This window comes from Capsicum annuum, chromosome 6 (genome assembly GCF_002878395.1).
Source record: "Capsicum annuum cultivar UCD-10X-F1 chromosome 6, UCD10Xv1.1, whole genome shotgun sequence".
Taxonomy (NCBI): Eukaryota; Viridiplantae; Streptophyta; class Magnoliopsida; order Solanales; family Solanaceae; genus Capsicum; species Capsicum annuum.
Genome location: NC_061116.1, coordinates 220,084,973 through 220,098,133, shown reverse-complemented (window position 1 = coordinate 220,098,133; position 13,161 = coordinate 220,084,973). Strand labels below are relative to the sequence as shown.

At 29.3% G+C, this 13,161-nt stretch overlaps 2 protein-coding genes across 2 annotated transcripts; both read left to right on the top strand.

The window, feature by feature from the left end:
- The first annotated feature begins 6,228 nt into the window (after positions 1-6,228).
- LOC107875611 (serine carboxypeptidase-like) lies at positions 6,229-10,314 on the top strand. Its single transcript, XM_016722389.2, has 8 exons — positions 6,229-6,741; positions 7,333-7,501; positions 7,912-8,031; positions 8,158-8,301; positions 8,455-8,605; positions 8,711-8,799; positions 8,984-9,242; positions 9,783-10,314. The coding sequence occupies exons 1-8, from the start codon at positions 6,404-6,406 to the stop codon at positions 10,028-10,030; spliced, it is 1,518 nt and encodes a 505-aa protein (XP_016577875.2). The 5' UTR covers positions 6,229-6,403; the 3' UTR covers positions 10,031-10,314.
- A 1,320-nt stretch (positions 10,315-11,634) lies between these two features.
- LOC107875609 (histone H2B-like) lies at positions 11,635-12,267 on the top strand. Its single transcript, XM_047414069.1, has one exon. The coding sequence runs from the start codon at positions 11,712-11,714 to the stop codon at positions 12,147-12,149; it is 438 nt and encodes a 145-aa protein (XP_047270025.1). The 5' UTR covers positions 11,635-11,711; the 3' UTR covers positions 12,150-12,267.
- The last annotated feature ends 894 nt before the right edge of the window (positions 12,268-13,161 follow it).

Below are 13,161 nucleotides of genomic sequence, written 5' to 3'. Positions count from 1 at the left end.
TATATATATATACTGTCATTAAAGAAGTCAATTTTATAATCTAATAAAGTATTAAATTTCTTGAGTCTAAAATGTAAATATCTATAAGCATGTGATTTATTTTTGAATAAGTGAAATACATTAACCTTTTTTATATGTATGATGGAAACATACCGAAAAGATACCTATTTTATGGATTTTATCATTAGATGAGTTGTCAAAGTATATATAGTTGTGGTCCGTGAGTCTAATATACGATATTCTCTCTCAATTCCATCTTTGAGAAACACTACACAAAACCTCAGTGTGTTAAGACTTGAAAGATCCAACAATTGGGTATCAAAATCAGTGAACACTTTAGTCAAGTTATTGTTATGGAACAAGATTAGTATTCCAATTATTCTTATAAATGATTAAATCACTGTCTAATGATTTACTTGTGATCGTAGATGAATTCTTGTTTTAAGTTTTCCAACAAGTTGTTAGGCATAAATAGACTAAATATTTAATGAAGAGATTCTATACTAGTAACATATAATAAAAGTAAAACAGTCCAATATCATTCCTAAATTAATGCTTTTTAAGGAACATGTAAATAAAAACGCAATAAGTATTTTGACACGAAGAGTATATTTCTTAAAGAGAGTTAGGGGTGTGCATTGATCAATTTGGTTTTATATATTATCGGTTCGACTTATTGATTTTCGATTTTTAAATATGCTAAACCAATAACCAAATCAATAAGATATTTTTTTTATTGATTTTTGATTTATCGGTTTTTAGTCCTTAACGGTTCGATTTTCGGTTTAACCGATAAGAAAATACTCATAAAATAAAAATAATAGTAACTAACATGAAAAGAAATCGATCTTAGTTGCAACCAAAAATCCTACATGATGTGTTTTAATTTACAAGAATCTTCAAGTTTGGACTAAATGTTGTTAGAGAAATTAAGAGTTTGTATAATTGAAATAATAGGTTTGTTAATTTGGAGAAATTAAGATAAATATATAATAAGTCATATATATATATATATATTCTTATTGGGTTATCGGTTTACCCAATAACCCAATAAAAAAAATCAAACCAATAATCCAGTAATTTTTTTTTATGAAGTCATTAAAAAATTATTAACCCAAAAACGCAATAATAATAAACAAATAATATTTTTATCGGTTCGACTTATCGATCGGTTTGCTTTTTGCACACCCCGAAGAGAGTAATGTCCATTATAGATAAATAAAAGGGAAAAGAACACTCTATGACCTTTTTAAAAAATAATAGCCCAAGTTTGGCATTTGGACAAATAATGTCCAGTCGGCTAAACAAATACCATTTTATGGCCATTTCCTAATCTTTTCCAATTTGGGTCATTTTGATCCACGTAGTCCATATACAGTCCATATACGATACTGATACAGTCTATATAAAATACTGATACAATATTCAACTCAGGCAATTCGGGTCTTTTAAAAATATTTTAATTTTTTTTTACTATAAATTTTTAAATTGATCAAATATTCTGCTTTTTTTAATTGTTTAGAAAAAATAATTAAATTATATAAAAATAATATAATTATTAAATAGAATATGAATCTATATAAGATATATGTATAGAAATTGTATAATTCTATCAAATATGTATATGTACAATATATAGAAAGTGTATACAAATTATATAATTGTTGTATAAAACGTCTAAAAAAAAGTATAGTTATTATATAAATTATGTATCAAAACTGTATAATTTCCTTATAGAATATTTATGTATAAGATTTGTGTAAAACCTGTATAAAAGTTGTGTAAAAACGGTATAGAACCAGTCAGTAAATTAAAATGGCTACAAAGTGGAATTTAAATTCCATGGTCATTTTCAGAGAAATAGTTTAATTTGAAGGGCAAATGTACAGTTATTATATAAATTATGTATCAAAACTGTATAATTTCCATATAGAATATTTATGTATAAGATTTGTATAAAACCTATATAAAAGTTGTGTAAAAACGGTATAGAACCAGTCGGTAAATTTAAAATGACTAGAAAGTATAATTTAAATTCCATGGCCGTTTTCAAGAAAATAATTTAATTTGAAGCGTCATTTCTGTCTATTCCCCTAAATAAAAATGAAAAGATGGACTCTTGTTATTTTATTTTATTTTTTAAAAGAAGTCTATGGATTCACGGACCGTGATTAAATCAAAGAGGCCTTTAATCAATTCACATGATTAAATTTTAGGCTAATAAATACTCTTCATTAGCAATGGAATACTGACCTAAACTTTAAGCCTTTTTTTATGAATAATGATAACGTAAAAGTTTCATCTAATCATTAAAGCAAATGCGTGATTAAGATTGAATATGAATTGTAAGGAATAAACAAATTAGGTTGATACGTGTAAGGATAACTAATTTGTATTGTAATGCGTAGATATTAATAAATAATAGTACATGAATTACCAATTTCTTGGGGAATGGTGATATATTACTATAATTCTAATAGATATTTATTCTTTAAATACAATAAAATATAATTCTAACTATTAAATGAGTTAGTTTTGGAGTCCGGAGTCAAAGGGGTTTTTTTGTTATCAAAAATTTCAAAAGAGACACTTACTTTCAAAAAAAACCAAAACGGACAAAACACTGTGGGCCCTGCGACTTACAAGTCGTCCGAGGCCCAGCGACTTACAAGTCGCCCGGGACTCAGCGACTTGCAAGTGTTTATGTTCACCTTCTCCTCTTTTTTTTTTTGTTCCTATCCTTAACATCATCATTTTTACTCATTTCTTTTCTCTTTCATTTTGACCGAGAACAATAATACTCACCCACTCAAAGATTACACACTACATAGATCATTCACATATACTCCATTTTTCCTTTTCTTGGTGGGAGCAACAGAAAAGAATAGAGAACATTGCATTATCTTTCTTTTTTCTCCAACGAACGAAAAACATAAACACAAATAATTCTTCATTTTCATCACTTCACAATTCCACTCTCAAGCACAGAATGTATTTAAATAATTTAAGTTGTTAATTATTGTAATTTATTATATTTTTTTAATGTAATTTTTATATTAATATACGTTACTTTTCTTATCCAAATTTTTGTGGCATTGATAGTCAAATATATTTTAAAAATAATTTAAGTTTTTTAATTATTGTGATTTATAATGCTTTCTTCTATTATTTACAGTACTTTTTATTTTATTTTCAAATAATATATGTTGTTTTATATCTTCTTCTCACTAATATAATTTTGATAGTCAATCAAATATTTTATGTTGATATATCATTTTGTTATTCTTATTTTTATAATAAATAATGACTTATAATAAGGAGTGATATAGTAAAAATCATCGTTCAAAAGACGAAAATTTAATTTAAAACATTAAGAGTTAATTTCACATTTTATGTCTATTTTATTTTTTCATTAAATATTATTTATTTTCTTAATACCTAGATGACTCATAATAAGTAATTAAGAGCGATTGATTATGTTATTACTATAAAAATTAATATAATTTTTATCATATCCAATAGTAATCATCGATAATTCACCGGAATAATATATTAATTAACTACGTGATGCTATATTTACATATGCAAAATATGATATTATTAAATATTATTGGACAGTGCATTATATTTATCTTTCACAATAGTAAAATTTTACTATATATTTTTCTTTTTAACTTGATATATATTGACCCAACACAAATTCTAAGCAAATATTCATTAGAAATTTATTTTATTAAATTAAATTTATTAATTTTGTACTTTAAAAATTTAAAGTTAAGTTTAAATATTAGTATTTCTATATAAGAAAAAAATAATTTTAAAATTTAAACTTACTAAAATAAATAAATAAATAAAATAATTATTTTTTTATATAAAGGTCAATTAAAATAATAAAATTGATTTACTTTAAATATTTAGTTGCAATTAATTAAGATAATTTTTTATTTTGTCATAATTTATGCTGCACCGATAAAATTTTGAGAGTTGAATAGAACTTTTATATATTTTTTAAAAAGTATTTTAGCTTGTTAATTATTGTGATTTATAATAATTTTTACGTAATTATCAAATAATATATTTACTCCTTGTGTCCCAATTTATGTGGCTTCGATACAATTTTGAGAGTCAACTAAAATTTTATATATCTCTTAAGTATTTTAAATTGTTAATTATTATGATTTGCAGTACTTTTTCTTTTATCTCAATTTATGTGGCATTACTAAAATAATAAGAGTCAATAAAATTTTTATGTCTTTTAAATATTTTAAGTTATTAATTATTGTGATTTGTGATAACAAATTAGTTTTGAACATGATAGCCAATTAAATTATAAAAAAATTACTTCTAATATGTAGTTATAGTTAATTAATATAAACTAATAGAATATATTAAATATTTAAATCAATATGCTGAAACAATAGAATTATTATATATTGAGGCATGATATGTAATTAAGTGAGAGTAGAGGGTTTTTTTTTGTAAGAGTCAATAAATTTCTATATGTCTTTTAAATATTTTAAGTTATTAATTATTGTGATTTATGGTAACAAATTAGTTTTGAACATGATAGACAATTAAATAAATAAATAAAAATTACTTCCAATATATAGTTATAGTTAATTAATTGAATATATTAAATATTTAAATTATAATGATGAAAAAATGGATTATTATATATTGGGTGAGTATTATTGTTCTCGATCAAAATGAAAGAGAAAAGAAAGGAGTAAAAATGATGATGTTAAGGATGGGAACAAAAAAAAAGGGGGGAGGAGGTGAACAGTGAACAGTGAACACTTGCAAGTCGTTGGGCCCCGGGCGACTTGTAAGTCGTAGGGTCCGTAGCATTTTGTCCGTTTTGATTTTTTCGAAAGTAAGTGTCCTTTTCGAAATTTTTGATAAACAAAAAATTCTTTTGGCTCCGGACTCGTTAGTTTTGTCATTTTAGTGAAATGCAACCAATTGTAATAAGTTAATGGTTTGTATTCATTTTCACAATAAACTATAAACAAAACTTTATTGGTATTTAAATAATTAACCTCATATTTCATATATTTTCATTTTATGGAGTATTTTTCCTTTTATCATAACTAATCCAAGAAGGCATATATTCATTAATTACTCACTTAATGAAGAAATTAGAATAACTCGTCAAATACTCGTATAGTTAATGATATTAAATATTTCTATATCCAAGTATACTTGTTCGCTAGCCTAAAACTAAATATCTAATTAGAAAAATTAATAAACAATTTACCCTTTTTTCTATTCATTTAACCTTTGCTATTAAGTATTATTCATCACTCACTATATTATATATATCCACCGTTATTTTTAATTTAAGTACAATTGATCTTAATTTTTTTCTTTTAACAAAATTGATGTCACTACTTAAAAGGAAAATCATATTAACTCAGTCCAGGGGCGGATTTAGTGTATACAATGGGGGTTCTCGGGAACATAGTAACTTTCGTGCGGTTTTTATTTTTATATTGAAAAATCTAGCAAATAAATAAGAATCATAAGTTGGGAGCCCCTAAATGAAGTCTGTTATTAGTCTAGTGGTAAAAAAAAAGGAGATTACTAAAGCTTTGTAGGTCTTCTTGGTTGTGCATATGGATTCTTGTAATTACTTTCAAAAGGGTTGGTATTTATGTTATTTATACTTTTTATTTTGTTCAAGAAACCTATAAACTTTAAATTTTGGATCCATCTCTAACTCAGTCGGTCAAATTTTTCGGGGAGCGTTTGATTCCATAACTTATAGTAGCAGTTTGGCCATAGAATTTTTTTCTTTTTTTTCGAAAAATTATTTCACTTTAGTGAAAAAAGTGAAAACACCCAGTGTTTGGTCATGAATTTTTCAATTCCAATTCCAAAAAATTATCTGGAAAAGTAAAAACAAGTTTTACTTATTTTCACTCATACTTCTCTCACAAAATTTTAAAACACAACTTTAATTTATATTCATGGTCAAGCACAACTCTAACTCCAATTTATCTTCAACTCCAACTCTAACTCCGGAAAAAATGTAATTTTCATGACCAAATGGGGCCATAATCTCATCCCTCATTTTCCACTTTCCCCACCCCAATTTTTATTTTCCTAAAAAAAAAAAGCTTAAATAAATATAAAAAAAAAAAAGACAAGAAGAATCGTTGCGTTATCCACCTTTTTCCCTGCGACGAATATGTATGTACTTGACCAGTTTGTCCACATTAGCACCACAGTTAAACAAACAAACCGCCCGTTAACTCTCTTTTTCCTTTTTCCCCCCACTTTTCTCTCTCTCTCTCTTTCTTTCTTACACATACATACATACCAACTACTCCTCTTCCTCCTTATAAATCTCACACTCTATACAATTCCATTTCTTCACACACACAAAAATAAAACTCTAATAATGTCTTCATTTTATTTCTCTCTTCTTTTCCTTGCTTTGCTTTTTCACTCCGTTTCTCTATCTTTCTCATCATCTGTAAAGTCTAACGATGGCGATGTTGTTTTCTTATCTTCTTCTCCTAAATTTCCGATTACAATGGCGGAGAAGCTAATCAGACAGCTTAATTTATTCCCCAAACATGAAATTAACAAGGCGATAGGGGATTATGGAGCGGTTACTGATCAGAGTTTATTTGAGAAGAAACTGAATTTGTCTTATATTGGTGATTCTGGAGCTACTGTTCAAGATTTGGGTCATCATGCTGGTTATTATCGTCTTCCACATACTAAAGATGCAAGGTTTGGATTAGATTAAATGTTCGAATATGAATCATGGTGTGTGTTGTTTATTGATGATAAATTATCTGTTCGAATTGGATTAAGTGTTCATTCTGATAAAAAAATAAAAAAAAAGAATCATGTTGTTGTTAATAGGGATCTTTACACGAATAGCCGGGCTTATACGTGATCATACACATATATGCGCGGAGGCTATTTTTACTTTAATCAGTTGGGTGGACGACTCTTTCTTATTTTTTTAGTTATATAATTTATGCTAAATTATCTGTTAAAATTAGATTAAATGTTCATTTTGATCAAAAAAAGAACCTGGATTGTTGTTTATTAATGCTAAATTATCTGTTTTGAATTAGATTTAATGTTCATTTTGATCAAAAAGAAAAAAAAAGAAGAAGAATCATGGGTGTTGTCTATTAATGCTAATTATCTGTTTGAACTGGATTACAACAAACTAGCAAGATACAAACACATGCAAATGCCTCTGTTTGAATTGGATTAGATGTTCATTTTGATTTGTTAAAAGAAAAAAGAATCATGATTAATTCTGAATTATGTGTTTTTTTTTTTTTTTAAAATAATGTTTTTTTGCAGGATGTTTTATTTTTTCTTTGAATCGAGGAGCAGGAAGAATGATCCAGTAGTTATATGGCTAACAGGAGGGCCAGGATGTAGCAGTGAATTGGCTGTGTTTTATGAAAATGGACCTTTCAAAATTGCAGACAACATGTCTCTTGTCTGGAATGATTTTGGCTGGGACAAGGTTCTTGTTTTTTCCTTGTTTTTGTCTTCTTTTATTTGTATTTTTAGGTGTCACCCAATTAAATTTCAAAAAGTTAGTTAGTTAGATCTTTTGAAGATGGTGTAAAAGAATTCCCTCCATGTTTTTGCTTGTTTTTTCAACCTTTCTCCATCATGCAAAGTACCTTTTCACCTACTACCATTTCTTTGTTTTTTTTTTAGAAAAAAAAAAAAAACTTGCTGTTTATTAGTTGTGACTTCTAGAATTATAGAAATTCAAAAGGTAGTTCAACCTGATTGACATTAGTGACTAGCTTCTCTTTGTTTAAAGTGAGACTCGTAACGTGCAAAAATAAAATAGGTAAACTGTTACAATAAGTTAAAATATATGTATATAGTTACAAATGAAATTAAAATTGCAATTTTTAACAGGGCTCAAATCTGATATACGTTGATCAACCAACTGGAACTGGATTTAGTTATAGCTCAAGTGAAGATGACATTCGTCACGATGAAAGGGGCGTAAGCAACGACCTCTATGATTTCTTGCAGGTTTGTCCTCCTCCCTTTTTGTTTAAATTTTTGAATTTATAATTAACTTATAACATTAACGTTGAAATGGTTCGATGAATTTTCAAAATTCAAAATGGTCATTCTTTTGATGACATGTATATATAGGTCTTCTTCAAGGCACATCCTCAGTATGCAAAAAATGATTTCTATATTACTGGAGAATCATATGCTGGTCATTACATTCCTGCATTTGCTTCTCGGGTTCACCAAGGAAACAAAAACAAAGAAGGAATCTACGTAAATCTCAAGGTATTTTTCAACTAATTGTCTCAGTATACCGTCGCCCCACTTGCGGAAAGATACTAGATATGTTGTTATTGTTGTCGTCTCATTATACCACACCTTTTGCTTTTAACCAGATAGTTATCATGCTAACTTAAGCGTAAGTACATTTTTTTTTAGGGATTTGCCATTGGTAATGGGCTGACTGATCCAGAAATTCAGTACAAAGCCTACACTGACTATGCTCTGGATATGAAATTGATCAAAAAATCTGATTACAATGTCATAGAGAAGACATATCCAAAATGTCAACAGGCAATTCAGCTTTGTGGTAATTCCTTTTTCATTTTTTGTTTGTTTAGATCTTCAAAGTCTTCTTCATACAGCATAGTAGATAGAGTTGACATTGGTTGTTCTATGTGCAAATAATAATTAGGAAAAAGTGGAGGAGTTGATTGTATGGCTGCATATCTTGTTTGTACAAGCATCTTCAACAAGATAATGAACATTGCTGGTGACAAAAATGTAAGAGCAATCTCGTTTTGATACTATCAGTAAATTTTAACTTCTTGTACGTAGCTAGCAGGCTATCTGGCTTATAGTCCTGTTACTAATCTTTTAGGTGATCTAGTAGCGTAAAAATTCTTATATTGTTCGTGTACATAAGTTGAACTCATATTATTGAATTTGTAATTTCTCCGAGGTGCAGTACTATGATGTGCGGAAGACATGTGAGGGTGATCTGTGCTATGATTTCTCCAAAATGGAAACTTTCCTGAATGATCAAAAAGTTAGACAAGCCCTTGGTGTTGGGAATATTGAATTTGTATCATGCAGTTCTGAAGTTTACCAGGCAATGCAATTGGACTGGATGAAGAATCTTGAAGTGGGCATTCCTTCACTTCTTGAAGATGGTATCAAGCTACTAGTATATGCAGGGGAATATGACCTTATCTGCAATTGGCTTGGTAAGAGCTACATTCTATATCTATGATACGACTGGTTAATTTTAAGTATGATCATCGAACTTTAAATTTACAAATTACGATACTGAAATTATAAAATGAACTTTTGTAACGAAAGAGTAACTTAAAGAAATTCATGTACCACAGAAAATAAAATACGCTGAAAAATGCTAAAGCCGGTCCTAGAAAGTGTGAGTAGGAGCTCAAGTATGTAAATTATCATGGTAACTATGTAAGTATAGTCACGCCAACAACTCACAGTACATCATAATCATATCCACACAAATATATAAATATTGTTACTATATAATAGTCACATTACAACATATAAAGGCATAATTGAGGTATTCTCTGGTCTCACAAATTAGTTTTATGATTATGGTCCAATAAATTGGAGGTTTGAAAGATAATGCACGAAAACAACCCGTGACCCAACAAAACTAACACTACAATTTTGACCAGGAACATTCTCAGGTTCATTATAGTTGTCAATTTAGAGCTCTCAATTTACAATTAAATTCTATGTTTGTTTTCTATGGACAGGAAATTCAAGATGGGTACATGCAATGAAATGGTCAGGGCAAAATGCCTTTGGAAAAGCCTCATCAGTTTCATTTGCAGTAGATGGTGTAGAAAAAGGAGTTCAAAAGAGCCATGGGCCTTTAACTTTCCTCAAGGTCCATGATGCAGGCCACATGGTTCCAATGGATCAGCCCAAGGCTGCACTTGAAATGCTTCAAAGGTGGATGCAAAATAAATTGTCTAAAGAAGGTCATCTTGCTCCTATGTAGAACAACTTAATCCAAACATAAGAGCCACAAGCATTACTGAGACAGAATTATAGAAAAAGAAAATTTTCAATTTCATATATGTTTCTTGAAATTATATTAACCATGTAAATGATTTACAATCCATCAATGAAATGATTTTTCTTTGAGGAAAATAATGCTCTCAAAAAAACTATTCAATGAGATACCATCTTCAAGGTATGTTTCATGTAACTCTCATTATAAGTGATATGGTGAAAAAAGATATGATTCAATGCGATAGACCTTCCCTACATTACCATTTAAAATTTGTCGTCTACTTTCAGTTAAAGGCTTTTTGTTTTATTAACATTCCATCGCCGAATGATTCACTTTCAAGTTCTTGACTCGTTGACATGAATAATGAATTCATATAGACATTTTGAAACAATAAAATAAAATTTCTAACGATATCGTTTGTTGGGCTTAAAGAGTTATTCATGAGAAATGAATATGTATTTTTGGAAAGGACGTGAGAAGAAAAGAAGCCATTTGAATGGCACATTTTCACATCCAGTGGCGGACTGAAGATTTGGGGGTCATGGATACTCATGAGGTTCAAATATATATATCGACACAAATGCATTAAGGTTCCGCCTTAAAATTAAAATATTCTACTATTTTCTTGATTTCAAAAGTGTTTTTTCCATCTTATACTGAATTTAATACATTTCTTATATAAGCATATCTGTTCCATATCGGATTGAACCGGAGCCGGAGCACCACAATTTCGAACCTAGATACGTCAGTGTTCATATTGGATAAGTTGTGACTTTTTCGATAAGTCATATAGCACCTATCCACACTACCCTTTGTTGGATATAAATAAGAGGACTAGCTTCATATTTAACAATTAATTTTTAGCATATTTTTTAGTCACAAATATCTAGCTTAAGGTGATACTGTGTATAATAGATCTTCCCCAGACTCCACACATAATGAAAACTTTAGTGCATTGAGCTGCATTTTTTGACAAATATCGTGTCTTTGTTTGATTTATTCTGTCTTCAAATTTGACAAAGTTGTGGGTTTGAGGTATCGATACTTCAACAATAGATATATCCGTTTTATCCTAAAGGAAAGTAATCCAACATACTGGTACAATAAGGTGATTAAATTTCTTAATAACATGGACTCAAATATTTTAATTAAATTTTCTGTTTTTTTGTTTTCCAATTTATTATTTTGAGCACATGAAATCAAAGAATTTTTGGTATAAAAAATTAAAAATTTAGATGTAATATATCAAGACATCTTAACAATTTTTGGTTTAAATAATGATAATTAATTAAAGAATTCAAAGATAAGTTATTTGAACATTAATATTTTACTGGATTTACTGCAAGAGCAAACACCTAAATTAACAGCCAAATATTACCAGCCAAAGAGAACACAATCACCTTAAAATCGGCGATCCGCGAAAGCCAAAAGTATCGAATCAAAGATGACCACGTGGACAGTAGCTATTTGCAATAGACAATATTGACCGTCCATTCTCTACTTCATCAACGGTTCATATTCACGATCTGCGTTAGCCGAAATTAACCAATCAAACAACAGAATCAAAACCCTATATAATTCTCCCTCCCCCCCAATTCCAGTTCTCATCACTCTCGCATTCTCTTCATCTAAATATCTTTTCATCTTTCTGTAGAATCTCTCAACAATGGCACCAAAGGCAGCAGCAGGGAAAAAGCCAGCTGAGAAGAAGCCAGTAGAGGAGAAGAAGGCCGAGGGAGTTCCTGCTGAGAAGAAGCCCAAGGCCGGGAAGAAGCTCCCGAAGGATGCCAGCGGCGCTGACAAGAAGAAGAAGAAGGCAAAGAAGAGCATTGAAACCTACAAGATCTACATCTTCAAGGTGCTGAAGCAGGTGCATCCAGATATCGGCATTTCCAGCAAATCAATGGGTATAATGAACAGTTTCATTAATGATATATTTGAGAAGCTTGCTCAGGAATCATCTAGATTGGCTAGGATCAACAAGAAGCCTACTATCACTTCAAGGGAAATCCAGACTGCTGTGAGGCTTGTGTTGCCTGGTGAATTGGCTAAGCACGCTGTTTCTGAAGGAACCAAGGCAGTTACCAAGTTTACTAGCTCTTAGGTTTTATGAATTTGGGGATCTTTTGGGTCAATGTAAAGGCTGGTAGTTTTGGAAGTTTGATATGTAATTGGCTTAATATGATTACTGCAAATGAATCAATGCTTATTATCTACCGAAATTCTGTGTTGGTTATTATTTTATTTATCATATTGTTTCGGAAAACAAATTCTTAAACAGAGTATGATTGCGGTGTATTGTCTTCGCTATGCATTGCACATAATAATCGTGATTTACCATAAACAAATGCACCGTTCTGCTTAAGGTATGTATAGTCATATCTGGATCCGATTCTCGTTACGCTTGAATGTTGTCTACAATCATGGTATGGTAAATGGTACTTCTTGTAAAGGGATACCAACGATTTCATATTGTTCTATATTTTTTCCTTGAGTATTAGTGAAGCATTTAACTCATAATTTTTGTAGAAGAATATAGACAATATTTATACCTTTTCAAAATGATACATTGTTTTCTGTTCTTCAAATTAGTCTCTTTTTTTGGTTCTTTTCTATTTTCTCTGTTTGCCTAAATTTTGCCATGAAATAATTTTTCTTTAATGTGGTGTTTTAGTTTATCCATTGAATAGTATATGCAAAAACGAATTACTATAGTCAGGCAACTTCTTTTATAAGAGATGCAAGAAATTAATTACTCCAACTCTCAAAGGTGTTTTGTTTTCATATTTGTATTTACAAAAGTTTTAATTTTAGATTCAAACTCATATATTAGCCGAAAGTGCACAGTTGAAAAGTTGAATTTGGATGATTATCCTTTTCTGGCAAGCGAATTTGGTGTAGTCCTTATAAATGAGTCCATGAGAAAAGCATGTTGAATTTGATACAAGAGAGGATAAGTTTAATCTAGAAAGTAGTTAATTATCCTTTTTAATTTTCTTATAAGGACATTTCTTTATGCAAGGATTGTTCACGTATTTATGTATTTGGTTTGTTGGAATTGAGTTATTTTGGTGGAATTATTTACATGCTCTTAATGTTTATTAAAATGTTTGTAT